Source organism: Pelodiscus sinensis, chromosome 14 (assembly GCF_052426305.1).
Source record: "Pelodiscus sinensis isolate ZL-2025 chromosome 14, ASM5242630v1, whole genome shotgun sequence".
Taxonomy (NCBI): Eukaryota; Metazoa; Chordata; order Testudines; family Trionychidae; genus Pelodiscus; species Pelodiscus sinensis.
The window spans coordinates 18,622,290-18,638,588 of NC_143065.1; the positions used below are offsets into that span (position 1 = coordinate 18,622,290).

The window sequence follows — 16,299 nt, forward strand, 5'->3', positions numbered from 1 at the left end:
GCATTTTAAAGTGCAAAATAGAGTTGACTTTTGTCCCACATTCCAATTTATTTGAAAGGCATATTCCATTTGAGGATTGCCAAGAACTTGAAGATAATAAATCTTGTCACATTTGCAATAAGCTTGTAGCCTCCTTTTAAAAATCTGTTTGTAGGCAAGTGATAGATATATTTTTTTTCCAGTAGCTCATGAGTGGTATGATGTAAAAAATAGCAGTATTTCTTCCAGTTGGAAATTCAGGGAAGTTTCAGATATGAAAGCTGTCACCACAGTTTTTCCTATAGAGATTTGTGAACTAAGGCTTTGTCTACACTTCAAACTTAAGTGCAACTGTGGCAATGCTACCGCGGCAGTGCTTTCAACTCAGTGTGGCCACAGCAAGAGAGCTTTCCCAAAGCTCTGTCAACCCTCCTCTGCAAGGGAAGTAGCTAATAGTATTGGGAGTTGGTGCTTTACAGCTCTGTAACTTACTATGCTGGGGGAGGAGAAGTTCACATCCCTGAGTCAGAAAGTTACAGTGCTATAAAGTACTGATGTAGACTTAGCCTCAGAAATTCTTTGCACCAAAAACTGGTGAGAGATGCATTCAGTAATTTGAGGCTTTTGAAATCATGGGTCTTGCATTTTATAAAATATTTTTCTTTTTTGCTGGGTCCCATGAGCTAGTCATAAATTCTGTTTGTAGGAGAACTTACTAGTGGTATAAAATCTTGGTGTGGTATCATAAGCTAACTTACTGTTCAACAAAAATAGAACCTTTCCTCTGTTAACAGATCCCCAATCTAAAAAAACAAATTTTACCAACAGATCTAAAGAGAAGGCTATTAGGATTATTAAGGGAGAGATTGTTTGAAGAATTAGAGGTAGAGATATTTGTGTGTTATGTCTATACTACCCCTCAGTGTGGAGAGTGAGTGGCAATGGGAAACAAAATGAAGGAGGAGGGTAGGGAGTGAATTCTCGTGAATTGAAATAATGATCATTGGTGTTAAGAGATGGAGAAGGGGGGCACAGTTCTCCAAAACTGGTGAACAAGTTTCAGCTGCTGATTGGATTTTAACATCAGACTTGATATGAGACAGAGGGGGGAAATCTTTTAGGGTAATAGACTTACACTTTTGGCATATTGGTAGCTAGAAGCCATTACAGAAGGTCACTGAAAGTGCAGAAGGTGAGATTCAACAGAAATCTATTGCATACCAAGAGATGCAGGAATAAGGGAGCGCATCAGCCACTAAACTGTTGAATGGCTTGCTAGTCAGAAGAATCAGGAGAGCAGAAGTAGAATGCCAGGGAAAGTCCAAAGGCTGCAGGTGAATCAAATGAATATAGGTTGAATGAATCAAATGCAGGTTAGATAGACATCTGTCAGGGATGGTGTAGACGGAGCTTGATCCTGCCTTGAGGGCGGGGGGCTGGACTCGATGACCTCTCGAGGTCCCTTCCAGTCCTATTATTCTATGATTCTATGATAGGAGCACTGCTTACATTTGCCCGGAAGTGATTTAAGACCTTAAGGGATAACATGATGAATTGGTGTTAAAGTGGGTGGGGATTAAAGGTATCAGAGGAAGCTAGAAATAAGGAAGCTGAATCAGTGATGCATCAGAGAATCTTGGGGAGGAGAAGGGGGAAAATGCATAGTAAGATGCAAGCTGAGTTGCAGGAAGGCTTTTAAAATTGGGGCTAAGAAGAGGGAAAGATACATGTGTTTAAATGGGAAATAAAACAGAGGAGAAGGTAGAGGAATGGTTTAAGGGTTGGAAGCAAAAAGAAAAGACTTGGCTGGAAGGAGACAAAGGATGAAAAGAGGAAAGGGACACCATGGATGTTTTGGAAGCACGTGAAGATTGAGTAGACGTATGCAGGTAGAACGTTCCACAGAGGAAATTGGAGACATAACTGACTAAGGTCCTGTGGGCTTGTACCAAAATACGTTGAGATGTAAAGCTTTCCACTAAACGTGAGTTCAAAAGAGCTAAAATCCAGAGTTTCGTCTATAGGTACTGTATTAGACAGCAGAAGAACAATGGAAAAAAGCAGGTTAAAAGGGGGCTCCAAGATTGGGGATTAAGAGGGTGGATGACTCTTGAGAATCAAAGGTTTGAGATTAGAAAGGTAAAAGTAGTCAGTAGCATTAACAGAAACAAGAGAAGAGAAACATAATCAAGGTCTGTTTTGTTCCACAACTGAATTGCATATAACTGGAATATGCCAACTCCCTTTTCAGGAGATAAATCAATTTCCTTCTTCTTTAGTGTTCATACACCATCATGCCCATTCCCCCCTTTTAATGGGAAAAGAGAAATTATAACCATTACATTCCAGAGAGCATACAAAGAAGCTGCCTATCTCGGATTCCTCTATACTTGATTACTCAACTTGCTTTTGCTACCATCTGTATCAAACACTTCCATGTAGTTTTTGGATTTACTTTAGAAATTCCAAATGTAGAGGTTAACAATAGAGTAGTCCCCATTTTATGGTATAAACATAACTGTCTTAGTTATAAAAACTTGTTCTCTGCATTGATTGCAGTGTAGCTGAAATTTGAATGTGGACAGGAGATAAACGTTTAACAAGGCTGAAGACCTGAACCTGACTTCAGTCTGTAGACAAAAGACCTTAGCCTCATTGAACGTTAAACGTTGTAGTTTTGACTAATTTTATCCATTCTTTGAAAAAATTGTAATGCTTTCTAGATTTAACTTGGTTTTTAGTGCCTGTAGCTTGCGATGTCTTTATTTACTTAACCTAGATAAAACATTTTCTTGCCTTTGTAAGGCCTCTAGCACTAACGAATGCTGTCAAAACCCAGACTATAAGAACATAAAACAACTTGCACTATGGTGCGATGATACAGGGAGTAATCATTGCATAATCAGTTTTTTTTCCCTGTATTTTTTTTCATTGGACCCGGGATTTAACCTTAACTGTTGAATACCAATTCTGTCCTTCCAAAGGAAGTAATCAGAATAAACTGGACAAAATTACAGTTAGTCACCAGACTTTGTACTATAAATAGTTAATTTTGTGACACACACTTGATCATAGATGGCTTGTAAAGTAAGTATACTATGTTGTTACATTCACCAGCTGACGTGATTATAAAGATGCTAAAATTGTGCCTTATGTTAATATTAAGGGGCATGCCATTTGTCGGCATAACTTAAAAATAGTAGTGTTCTTGCATATAGATATATTATGTAAAAAAAAGCAGGAGTCGTATGTCTTGGTTTCAGAAAGTGTTACATGACTTGCTAAAAAGGAAGTCTCTAATTTTGATGGGCTTTGCTTCACTGGACATTAAGTGTTTAAAATCTGTTCTAATAACTTAATTTCTATGAATGTGAGACATCTACAGAGGTTAAAAATGTTTAGACTGACTTTGCACACTGCAGGACTTAATCTATACAATAATATATCCAGAAGTCTGATACTTTGCTCTCAGGCGTATTCACTGGCAGTCACAATTGGATGAAAATGACTCCTCAGAGATTGCCATGTGGAAAGCTGTTGCTGGTGGATGAATGAACAGAGAATAATGTTTTCCCTCCCTACCCCCTTCTTGCAGTCTGGGTTTAAATATAGGCTGGTTCACGCTGCAAAACTGTCACACAACTCGATACATTTAGCAGTCTGGCTGGCAGAAGCAGAAATTGCAAGTCGGTATTGAAGTGTGAGAGTAGTGGGTTAATTTGTGCCAGCATATATGTGTGTGTGACCTAATTCCTAAGATTTATTCCTCATCATCATTAGTACTTGTCAATTTCAAGTTGGTGTTGCTTTAATTGATACTACTGTCTGAAAACAGTAACTACTTAAGTAACATTGTAATCTATTATGTTAACTATTACTAGTATGCATTTGACAACATTCAGTATGTTTATTTCATTTTCCTCTCCATATAAATCTAGGGAAAGCAAGATCTAAAAAGGGTGGGTGTGTAAAATCATACTGGTATAGTATAGAGCCACAGAGGCTGCGTCTAGACTGGCATGATTTTGCGGAAATACTTTTAACAGAAAAGTTTTTCAGTTAAAAGTATTTCCGCAAAAGCGCGTCTAGATTGGCACAGATACTTTTGCGCAAAAGCATCCATGGCCAGTCTAGAAGCGATTTTGCGCAAGAAAGCCCCAATTGCCATTTTAGCTATCAGGGCTTTTTTGCGCAAAACAGTTCTTCCCTGTCTACACTGGCCCTCTTGCGCAAGTATTCTTGCACAAGAGGGCTTTTTCCCGAGCGGGAGCGTGAAAGTATTTGCGCAAGAAGCACTGATTTTGTACGTTACAAAGTCAGTGCTCTTGCGCAAATTCAAGCGGCCAGTGTAGACAGCTGGCAAGTTTTTGTGAAAAAGTGACTGCTTTTGCGCAAAATCTTGCCAGTCTAGACGCACACAAAAGCTACGTCTACACTGGCACCCTTTTCCGGAAATGCTTAAAACAGAACAGTTTTCCGTTATAAGTATTTCCGGAAAAAGAGCGTCAGCATTGGCAGGATGCTTTTCCAGAAAAGCCCTTTTTCCGGAAAAGCGTCCGTGGCCAATGTAGATGCGCTTTTCCAGAAAAAAGCCCCGATTGTCATTTTCGCAATCAGGGCTTTTTTCCGGAAAAGACTACTGGGCTGTCTACACTGGCCCTTTTCCGGCCCTTTTCCGGAACAGTTTTCCGGAAAAAGGACTTTTGCCTGAGCGGGAGCAGCATAGTTTTTTCCGGAAAAACACTGACAATTTTATAGTAGATTGTCAGTGCTTTCCCGGAAATTCAAGGGGCCAGTGTAGACAGCTCGCAGCTTATTCCGGAAAAGCGGGTGCTTTTTTGGAATAAGTGGCCCAGTATAGACACAGCTTAAGTGTTTGGGGATTATGTACGTATCAAAAAAGAAAATAGTTTTCAAGCTGGTCTCCCTTTCATTGAAAACCTTACATTCCACTGCAGATTAATATTTCTGTCTAAAAATTGGATGACTGAATTTGTATGAAAATTTAGCATGAAACTCAGGAAACTGTTCCTTTTGTTCTCTTCTCTAAATGTTTCATTATCAGGTTTTCAAATCTAACTCTAAAACTAGATGAAACCTTTCACTGAACTTATTTTTTGCCATCTTAAGTGTACAACTTTTTGAATGAAATAGTTTGAATGTATATACAATAGACAAATGATGTCTGTCTAGAACCAAAAGTTAAATAAGAACAAGTGTTTAAGCTTGTGCTGTCTACTAAACAGACAATTTAGGATAAAGAATCTGATTTTTTTTTCCTATTTCCTGAACTAAAAATGCATTCATAGTGTAGAGCCACCATACTAAGATGTTATTTCCTTGCTTTTATTCCTTATTAAATAGTTTTTCACTATTAACTTCATCATACATATCTGTGATGAGACCATGAAAAGCTTCACAGGAAAAAAATATTCATAATTTTAAATTTCATTATTAATTTGTAGCCTCAACTTCCCAGTGTTTTACTTTGTCACCATTCTGGATTCTTTTTATGATATAAAACAGGAAGGGGATCCCTGTTTATATGCCATATTAACCTTTTAAATTGATACGGCCCCTTACATTTGTGTCAGTTTCACCTGAATTCTTGTGTGCCATGTGTCTCCAAATGAAATTATTTTATAGCAATTTGGCTAAGGGCCAGATTTTGAAAATTATTTAGGTGCCTAATGGGATTTTTAAAAATACCTACACACCTAATGCCTATTGATTTCAAGCTCAGGCACTATTCTGTACCTTAAGGCCACATTTTTAAAAGCGTATAGGAGACTAAAGGGTATAAAGCTGAAGTCCGAACAAACTGCCTGAAGTTGTAAAATAATCTGAACCAGACAGTTGGGGTTCAAGCGTGGTGGGAAATAGTTATTTCTAATTTATGTCAGAATATTGACTAAAATGTCATTTCTGTTCACAGTATAAAGGGTTGAGTATTTACCAAGCTTTGAAGCAAGTAGTATCTTGCTTCATTAAGAGGTGGATCTCTGAACAAATTTTTAGAGATCTATACAGTAATCCACTTTAGACCAGAAGCCTTTATTTCTTTTCATATGCTTAAGTGTTTATTTACTAGAATTTTATTTTAGTGAAACATCACTGTTTCCTCAGACCCTTCAGTAATTTGAGTGAAATTGCATGTCTTACTGGTATAGTCAGAATCACCTTAACTCAGGTAGCATTTCACACAGTAAAGGCAGATTTCTAAAAGCTTATGGACTTTAAACCCACAGCATTTATATTGTTTGTGTATTGCATTTGCTTCTTGCTAACATTTGTTTCATGAATAATCTATTAGCTGCTTTACAGTATTGATTCATCTAAAGAAGTGGGTTGTGCCCATGAAAGCTCATGATACCATCTACATGTTTTAAAGGTGCTGCTAGACCAGCGTTTCTTAGTGTGTTCTGTGGCGCACCAGTGTGCTATGAGGCAGTCAGAGGTGTGCCACGGAGAGAACAGAAAAAATTCTGCTCCCCCACCCCTGCAGAATGGGTAGACCACTCCTGCTACAGCTGCCGCTCCTCCCCCACAGCCCACAGGACGGCCCCTGTCCCATGGGGCCTCTGGTGCTGTGCAGCCGCCTCCTCTACCTGTGCAGGCAGCAGCTTTTACAGCGACTGCTGCAGCTGGGAGGGAGAGGGGTGGCCAGAGCTGAGGAGCTGCTCCTGGTCCTCAGTGTTTTAAAACAGCCACCTGTGGGGAACCCGGCTCAGGCTCTGCTGCCCATCCCCCCCCTCCAGTTGGGGCGTGTTGGGCCTCTGCTGTCCCCCCCCCACCTGCAGTGTGCTTGGGTCTGCTGCATCCCCTCAGGGCACACTTGAGCTCTGCTGCCCCCCATACGCTTTTGCACTCTCTCCCCTGTGCCCTTCCCCCGCCTGCTGGGGAAGTGGCAGAGTTTAATCTGTCGGGATGGTCGGGGTTTCTGCTCTTCCCCCTGCCCTCGCCCTGCCAGCAGGAAGCCTGGCCTGGTGCTGCAGCTGTGCTGGGTTCCCCGCTGCATGGGGTGGTGAGGAACCGAGCTCTTCTCTCTCCCCTCCTCCCCCACACCCCAGGAACAAGAGCATGCTCCCTAGAGGCTTTCCCTGCTGCTGCAGGGTGCCAGGCCAGGTAAGCATCCTCCTCATGCCCAGACCCCGCACCCAACCCCCCCCTCGCTCCCCTCCGCCTGCAAAGACCCTGCATTCCCAGCTTGCTCTGGCCCCAAGTCCCCTCCTGCACCCTCCCTCCTGGCCATAGACCCTGCCCCAGTACCTGCTCCTGGCCATACATTCTGCTCCTAGACCCCTCCTCCTGGCTAGACACCCTGCCCCAAGTCCCCTCCTGGCCAGACATCACTCTGCCCCAAGACCCTCCTCTACCCTCCCTCCTGGCCAGACATATGACTATTTAACATTTGTTTGTTGTTATCCTTACTTTTTTGTGGTGTACGTTTTCAGCTCATGTACCAGACTGTTATTAGGGCAGTCTTCCTGGGGGGGGAGGGGTTGTGACACATTTTGACCCCCGGGTCTCCCAGCCTGTGGTTTTTTGTTCCTCTTCCCCCTCACCCTCACCCCCCACAGACAAAAAAAATTCTTGGTGTTCCCCATTAAAAAAAATTGTTTGGTGTTCCTCAGCCTTAAAAAGTGTAAGAAACACTGTGCTAAATTATTCAGTTTTTTAAAGCTTTTTCTATTTACAAACTAACTTGGCTACCCCTCTGAAGTTTTTAAAATATCTGATACAGTTCTTATACTAATGTGTTAGCTCTATGGTGAAGTGAGATGTAATAGTTGATTTGAGCCAGTTTTGAAGCTTTTTCCAAGTTTTCTTTGTTAGAGAATTACTTGAAAGGTCAGAAATGGGTTTGTGCTTTGTTTAAGACTAATCATAAAGCAACACACTAACATTTTGTGTGGAATGTATGTGATACAAGTGTGTAATAGTCCTTGCTTTATTCACTCGCGAAATTACAGATACATGTTGAACGAGCTAATTTTTTTTGTTGGATCAGTTTATAGTGGTAAGTGAGACAAGCTCGTTGAAGGGTGTTGTTTAATCTCATCAACATAAATTGATTTAATAGACACAGAAGTTCCTCACCCACCCTGTGTCTCTAATCTCCTCGGGCTAATAAGGCTATAACTACACTTAAAATGATGACCGGAGTGTTGGATGTCCAGAACCAACACTCCTACTTGGTTCTGGACATCCAACACTCTGGTCATCTGAAGAAGTGGGCTGTGCCCATGAAAGCTCATGATACCATCTACATGTTTTGTTAGTCTATAAAGTGCTACCAGGCTATTTGTTGTTTTTTAAGTTTTTCCTGTTACAGACTAACTCGGCTATATCTCTGAAGCTTTTACACTTAAAATGTCAGGCATAAAGCATCTCCTCCTCATCTTGCTGGCAGGCCTCCGTTTTGAAAGCTCTTTGCCCTTAATAGAGGTCATGGACATATTGAATCTGTTAGCCTTTTAGCTCCTTAAACTGTAGAGTATTGTTAAATTCTAGCTTATGGTTTTTCCAAGAGGATGTCCAGGACAGCTTTAAGTTAAAGTAGAAACCTCTGCAATATGCTGTCATGCCACCAGGGCTGCAGATGTTTCTCCCTCCCTTTTTGCTATGCTGAAAAGTTCTATTGATTTTATTGCTGTTGTCTCTGATTTAGTTTTTGCCTCACTCTAAGAAATTCTCAGTTTTGGTATCTGAGTTTTATATAATCTATATTACATAGGATTACTTCAGATTCTTAGAATGCATTGCAGTATTAGTGTTTTTCATAAGCTAGAAAGTCTCTTACAGGTTTATCACTTTGACATTATTTTAATTTAAAACTTTTCCCTTTTTCTTTACAGACCAGAGATGACTTCCTAGGTCAAGTAGATGTTCCTCTTCATCAATTACCGGTTTGTATTTAAGATAACCTAAAGAAATAGTGGTGGCATGTACACAGGTGTATTATTAATTGGGATAATTGTATAACATCTATAGACTTTATTCAATTCCTCCTTTTCTAAACTTTTGCACACACCTTTCTTGGAAATAAAATGACAACCTAAACTACATGTACAACCTGTGTATAGGCTTCTACTAATAAATGAGTTCTCTTAATCCTTATTCCTGAAGAAAGTAAGGTTTGATCATACTCTAAAGTTTAGACTGGCTGTTGTTGTTCTGTTTTTCATTCTAGCTTCCAGTAAGGTACAGAGGAGATTTAGAAGACTTTCTTTTTGGTTAGTCTTAGTTTTAAACCATTTTATTTTTAAATATAATGTTTTGCTGAAAACACATACAGAAAACTGACACAGGAAGAAATACAGTTGAACTAATCTTTTGTTTTTTCATCTATTGGCAAAACCATTCAGCTTTAAGGAAGCTTATGCAACAAAATTGGTGATGGGATGGAAATTAAAATGACTATTTGCAGTTGCATTTAGTGCAGAAAACTTCACAAATTGCTGAAGAAATTCGCAGCTGCTATTTTAAAGAGGGGGAAACTAAGAACCCAGCCAAGAGCAGTTGTTCTCCTTCCTACCCTGGTGAACTGTGCTAAACTTTCTACTGTGGAGTGGGAAGGCCTTAGTAGAAGGAAACCAGGCTTTGCATTAATCCCTGCTACATAGAATGGGACAGGAAGTACAGTGTTTGAGGTGACCCTGTCTGGAGGATAGATATGCCCATCAGGCAGGAGCCGACAAGGCAGCAGCAGTTCCCACAGTTCTCTGGAAACAAGTGATATCAGACTTTTTTTTCCATTTGGGATTCTGTATATTGTTCTTTGCTGATTGGACCTTTCTCACCCATTTTCCTCTAACTCTTTGTTCTCCATTGTGTCTTTGCTTTCTCTTCATTGTCCAGTGTGTACTTACTTTTCCTACCCCTTTGTTCATCTACATTTTAATTCCAGTTTTTTAAGGAAAAAAGGATTTGCCAGCTGTCACTGTGGCTGTGCAATTGATTTATCCCTTTCTTTCACTCCTTTGATCATAAACTTTGAGTCAGGGACTACCTTATACAAACATATACCATCAAAATACAGGGAGACACCAGTACTAATTGAGGCCATTGAGTGCTACAGGTTGAACCTGTTTGGTTGGGGACTCTCTGGTCTGCCAGACCATGGATCTTGCTCAACCAGAGAGCCCCACAGGAACAAAGCTGGCCAGCAGGACTGGTGAGCTCATGGCCAGCAGAGCTTGCGGGATGCCAGTGCCAGCAGGCAGTGGAGCCAAGCAAAGAGGCTGAAAAGACAGCAGCATGGTAGCTTTTCCTACATATTTCAGAGGACTACTGCCTAGAAGAATCCTCTTATTGCAATAAATGTTGCAGCTTGTTTTATTCGTCTGGCAGATTCTTCTTAACAGTGTAATGAACTTCTTTTGCTCTGTTAATATATTTAAAAGCTAAAAATCATTTCCATATGCACAGAATACAGCTGTCTGTTATACTGTTACATTATCTTCATATTGCTAGTAGTCTGCCATCATTTGTAGTTAAACTTGAGAGAAACGGTTAACTCTTGAAAATATGCTTATAAATATACATGGAATGAAACTGATTTCATATATGTAGCTTGCCATTTAACATGTTGTTGATTGTGCCATTATCTAGTTTGCATTTGCAGTTTAGATGTTAGGGATGTTAGATGTCTTGTAATTGAGTAGTCACGTAACTGAATGAAATCTTAGTGATTAAATGACGATTCAGTAGTCCCCAGGGGCGGGGCTGGCAGCCAGTGCATTCCTGGCCCCACTCCTGGAGAGCCCCCTGCCACTTAATGCTGCTGTCTCTGATACAGAGACAGCAGCATGGGATGGCAACACCCCCTGTCCATGGGGAATTCAAGCACCCACGGTCAGAGGCTGCTTTGTGGCAGTCTCCTCTTTCCTCTGCCCCTGCTGTGCTGGTGCCTCAGAGAGGAGCAGCAGTGCAGGGCGGAGGGGGTGGGGGCGGAGGCAGGGGCAGGTGGCACTGAGCAGCCAGTGCTGGAGGGAACCAGATTTTAAGGTGGCTCCCCAAAGCACTGGCTCTTACCTGCTACCTCTCCACCCCGTGGTGCTGCCTCTGTAGGAGTAAGCAAGGAGAGGGCAGCGGGTACATGAAGCTGGCTCCCTGTGCATGTGAGCTCCAGCCCTGCCTCCCTCATTCTGTGCTGCTGCCCCTATCAGAGGCAACAGCACTGAGGGGGTTGGGGACAGGTGGATCCACCGTTCATAGGAGCTGGTTTTTAAACCACCTCCTCACGGGTTCGGGCACCAGCCCCTGCTCTCCCTCCCCAACCCCCCCATTGCTGCCTCTGTATCGGAGGCAGCAAAGGGGTGGGGAATGCACATAGTTGACAAAATTAACTGATAAGCCTACACTTATCAGTTAATCATGTAGTCATCTACACAATGACATCCCTGTTAGTTCATTTATGCAAATTTAACTAATTGTCAGGTGTGACTTCTAACAATATTTTAGAAATCCGATTTTATGTTAGATGGGGACCTACCATAAACATGGTATGTTCTGTTTGTACTGTATCTAACACAGATGGCTTCTGGCCCATGATAGGGGTTCTGAGGCACCATAATAAATACCCCTTTCAACATTATTAATTGTATTTTAATTCTTTGTTTCCAACATTAAGTTATTTTCAGCTAACTTTACACATTTTGTGCTTTTTGTTTTTGCATGTCTCAATTTGGACATGAAAAATTGTTTCTAATCAACTTCTGGAATTTCATGAATTCTGCAGTGTAAATGTTGCAATACTTGTAACTTTTGGTTTGCTGTTTGTAGATTCTCTGGCACTAGAGCTGTAATGCAATTATTAAATTGGCCTATATTTTGTATTTGAAAAATATAGAGAGGAAGAGAGTAACATTTGTATTAAAAGTGGAGTACTTGCAAATTGCCTCTTTTCCACGCTAAACACACTTACTTCAAACTTCCCCTACTCTTGCTTCCTCGAACCATTAGAAACCATACTGTGAGGAAGCAGGTCACAGAAGTTTTTTCTTCAAACTTCAAACTTCTTAACTATTAAGAGTAAAACAAATATTTTAATTTTATTTCACTAAAATCTTTTGGTTTATATGAAGAAAACGTCTGTTACATTTGAAATCCATAAGCCTTTTTTCAAAAGAATTTGAAGATGCAAATGATTTGAAGAAGTAGATTTTGTCCACAAAAGTTCATGATATTATATGTTTTTTTTGTTAGTCTCTCAGGTGCCTTAGGATTACTCCATTGATTTTGTAGATTAGACTTTAAAAAATTATTTCCTTCCAGACAGAAAATCCAAATATGGAGAGACCATACACCTTTAAAGATTTTGTTCTTCATCCAAGAAGGTCAGTAAATAGCAAACTTTTTTAAAATGTTAACTTTCCTGTGTAAGCTGTAACTTATGAACTGTAACTTCTGATTGAACTACTCTTCCTCAACTCAAGTAACTAACACTTTTTCAGGATTATCATCAGGTAAAACTGATGGATTCAGACAAGTACCCTGTAGAGATTTTTTTTTTTAAGAGAACTAACCAGGCTTCCTAATTAAATATTTTGGTCTTTTAAGTATCTTTTTCTGTTACCAAATTTCAAGATTACTTCTAAGCTTTCTACTTTTATCTTGAGTGGTATAAATCCTAGTACAGGTTGCACCTCCCTCAACTGGAACTGTCTCGTCCAGCAACATCTGTGGTCCAGTGGGATCATGGATATTGTGGAACGAGAGAGCTGCAGGGCAGGGGGGCCAACTGCTGAGAGCCCTGTGCATGGCAAAACTGGTGTGGGGGAGTGAGGGCCCGCAGGAGTCCAGCAGTGATAGTAGGGGCATGGTGGCAGGGCAGAAGCAGTCCAGCAACCCAGCTGGAACCAGGGCAGCCTGTACATGCCGGTCCAGACAGGGGGGTTGTGCTGTGGCAGCATTAATAGGGCTGCCTGCCAGCCCAGCAGTGGGGACAGAGCCACAGCAGCCTGGCTAGCAGCAAGGCCGGGCCGTGGCAGCCCAGCCGGGGAAGCTTATCTGCAGCCACAGCAGCGGAGCTGGGGCTGCGACAGGTCAGCAACCCAGCTGGGGCTGCGTGCTGGCCGGCAGCGGGGCCAGTGCTGCCATGCCAGCAGTGGGGTTGGAGCAGCAGCCATGTCAGAGGAGCCAGGGCAGCCATGCCTCCCGGCCGGCAGGGGAGCTAAAGGAGCTGGTGGTGGGGGCGTGTGACAGGCTGAGGGGGTTGGTGGCAGTGGTCTGGCACATTCCCTCAACTGGGACCACTTCAGTTCTGGGGGTTGTGGACCAGTAAGATAGCAACTGCCATAGTAGATTACAATTACCATTACTATGACAGTCAATAATAAACCATACAGGTTTTTTTTGGATGTTAATACCAAATTGCATGCTTCTACATAGGATTAGCAGTCTGACTGAAAATTATCGAAATACCGGATATCTTTCGGTAGAAACATGTAAAATATCCAAAATATCTGATATCTTTCACAAGTGTGACAAAATGGCTAATCATTTGCTTTTAAATATAATTGCACAATAACAATTTTTCTCTTCTGCAGTCACAAGTCAAGAGTTAAAGGTCATCTAAGATTAAAAATGACTTACTTACCTAAAAACAATGGCTCTGAAGAAGAAAACACTGAACTGGTGGAAGACCTGGAGGTGAAAAAACTGATGCTAAAGAGCATGTGGTTTAACTTTTTTCTTGTAACTCTAAATAATGAAGGTTCTAGGAATAAAAATATCTATTTAAAATGATAGCTACAAGCAGCCTTTTAGAAAGGACCAGAAGGTGATCCAAAATTCTTGTACTGTCCCGTTTAATTGTGATGCCGAAACTTTACCATCACTTTTTAAATTATTTCTCTCCTTTATATAGCTATAATTCTGCAGGAGACACATAGCACTTGTAAAAATCTAATTCAATAAATGCTGATGCAAGCAAAACTGTTTGATAACCTCTAGCTTTAGTGACTATAATTGCTTGGGAATAACACTTTCCAGTGCTTCAGACTTCCAATGTAATTTTGTTAAATCCACTAGTCAACATAATGGTAACCTACTCTGTTCCAAAAACTTGAACTTGATCCAATAGAAGAGAATATTTTATCTTAGTTCTTTTGTTTTTTAATTATTAGTAAGCACATTCAATTAAGATACAAAGTTATTTTCCCCAACACCTTAAATAGCTATTTAACAGCAGCACTTCTGTGGTATTACAAAGATGGTTTCTATTATAAAACCTATAAATTAAATAGATGCTCCTAACAAGTTTATGACCGCAACTTCGTGTATAAATTTCCTAAATTTTAAAATCCATTGAGTGCTTTTCCTATTCCCAAACTAGGAAACAAAATTTCTATACAGTAAGGCTGTCTACATTGACACCCTTTTCCGGAAAAGGGATGCTAATGAGACAAGTCGGAATTGCTAATGCCACGGGGAATTTAAATATCCCCCGCGGCATTTGCATGAACATGGCTACCGCTTTTTTCCAGCTCGGGGCTTTGCCGGAGAAAAGCGCCAGCCTAGACGGGATGTTTCAGAAAATAAAGCCTTTTCCGGAAGATCCCTTATTCCTCTTAAAATCAGGAATTCCGACTTGTCTCGTTAGTATCCCTTTTCCGGAAAAGGGTGCCAATGTAGAGACAGCCATATAGTATTCAGCTCACATTGCTGCAATAGTATAAATGATAGAAATAGGTATTGCTCCTCCATTTCTCAGTAAGCATAGAAGTCTTAAGTTTAGTTTTGTAGGAGGTGCACAGTCTTGTCTTACTGTAAAATCTCACTTAACAAGCAATCAGCATGAACAAAATGTTACTTTTACCTAAAATCAATCCGTATCCTGAAGACTTGACCATATAAGATTTCTAAGGAATGTACTATAAAATCAAGGAGTGAACATAGCTTAATATTTTATTTTTCCTTCATTATTGCAGAAGATATGAATTTTTGGTCAGGTATTCAGTAAGGGAATAGTGACTTGATGAATGGGGATATGTCTTCTTTAACAGGTTTGACTGATGAATGTTAATTATTAGTCTTGTGTCTTATAGCCTGGCTGGATTATATTGGACCAACCAGATGCTGCCTGCCAGCCTCAACAGCAGCAACAGGAATCTCCTCCTCTACCTCCAGGCTGGGAAGAAAGACAGGATATCCTTGGTAGGACCTATTATGTCAACCATGAATCTAGAAGAACACAATGGAAAAGACCAACTACTCAGTATGTCTTCTGACTTCTAAGATTGATAATATACTATAACTGGCAATTCATTTTTGTCATTCTGTACCATAAGTCAAGTGAGGGAATAGATTTCAGAATGAGTGAAAATTTTCATTTTAATTCTTTCTCTGTCTGCATTTCAAATAAAAAGTGTGTTCTAAAGTTTGAGTAACTAAACTGTTTACTGCCACTTCAACCAACTAATGCAAGTTAGCTAGCCCAATTTAACACCTTTTATTACAGTATATAGAGCCTATAACAGCTAAAAAAGTTATTACATCTTGACTGGTGAACAATTCAACTCACACAGGACTCGATCCATTTTCCAAAGTTATGAATATTCACATAATATATTTCTAGCATAATGGAAACGACTTATAGTCTCGGTAGAGATTAATAGTGTGCGTGGGGAAGACCTTCATTTCATAAATGATCTGGAGAAAGGGGTAAGCAGTGAGGTGGTAAAGTTTGTAGATGATACTAAACTTTTTAAGATAGTCAAGACAGAAGCAGACTGTGAAGAACTTCAAAAAGATCTCACCCAACTGAGTGATTGGGAAACAACATGGGAAATGAAATTTAATGTGGATAAGTGTAAAGTAATGCACATTGGAAAAAATAAGCCCAACTAAACGTACAGTATGATTGGGGGGCTAATTTGGCTACGACAAATCAGGAAAGAGATCTTGGAGTTATCGTGGCTAGTTCTCTGAAAACTTGCACACAGTGTGCAGCGGCAGTCAAAAAGGCAAATAGGATGTTAGGAATTATTACGAAAGGGATAGAAAATAAGACACAGAATATCTTACTGCCCCTGTATAAAACTGTGGTACACCCACATCTTGTGTACAGATGTGGCCGCCTCACCTCAAAAAAGATATTTTGGCCTTGGAAAGGGTTCAGAAAAGGGCAACTAAAATGATTAGGGGTTTGGAACGGGTCCCATATGAAGTGAGGCTAAAGCGACTGGGATTTTTCAGTTTAGAAAAGAGGAGACTGACGGGGGATATGATAGAGGTTTATAAAATCATGAGCGGTGTGGAGAGGGCGGATAAAGAAAAGTTATGTATTAGTTCCCATAATAGAAGAACTAGAGG

At 40.5% G+C, this 16,299-nt stretch overlaps 1 protein-coding gene across 6 annotated transcripts in view; it reads left to right on the forward strand.

Moving 5' to 3' along the window:
- Positions 1-16,299, forward strand: part of NEDD4 (NEDD4 E3 ubiquitin protein ligase) — a 100,604-nt gene that overhangs the window by 58,296 nt on the left and 26,009 nt on the right. For all 6 annotated transcript variants that reach the window (XM_075897297.2, XM_089782009.1, XM_075897298.2 and 3 more), the window contains 4 exons: positions 8,838-8,888; positions 12,259-12,320; positions 13,533-13,635; positions 15,033-15,202. In XM_075897297.2, the coding sequence (XP_075753412.2) occupies positions 8,838-8,888; positions 12,259-12,320; positions 13,533-13,635; positions 15,033-15,202 (386 nt within the window). The remainder of the gene's footprint in view (positions 1-8,837; positions 8,889-12,258; positions 12,321-13,532; positions 13,636-15,032; positions 15,203-16,299) is intronic.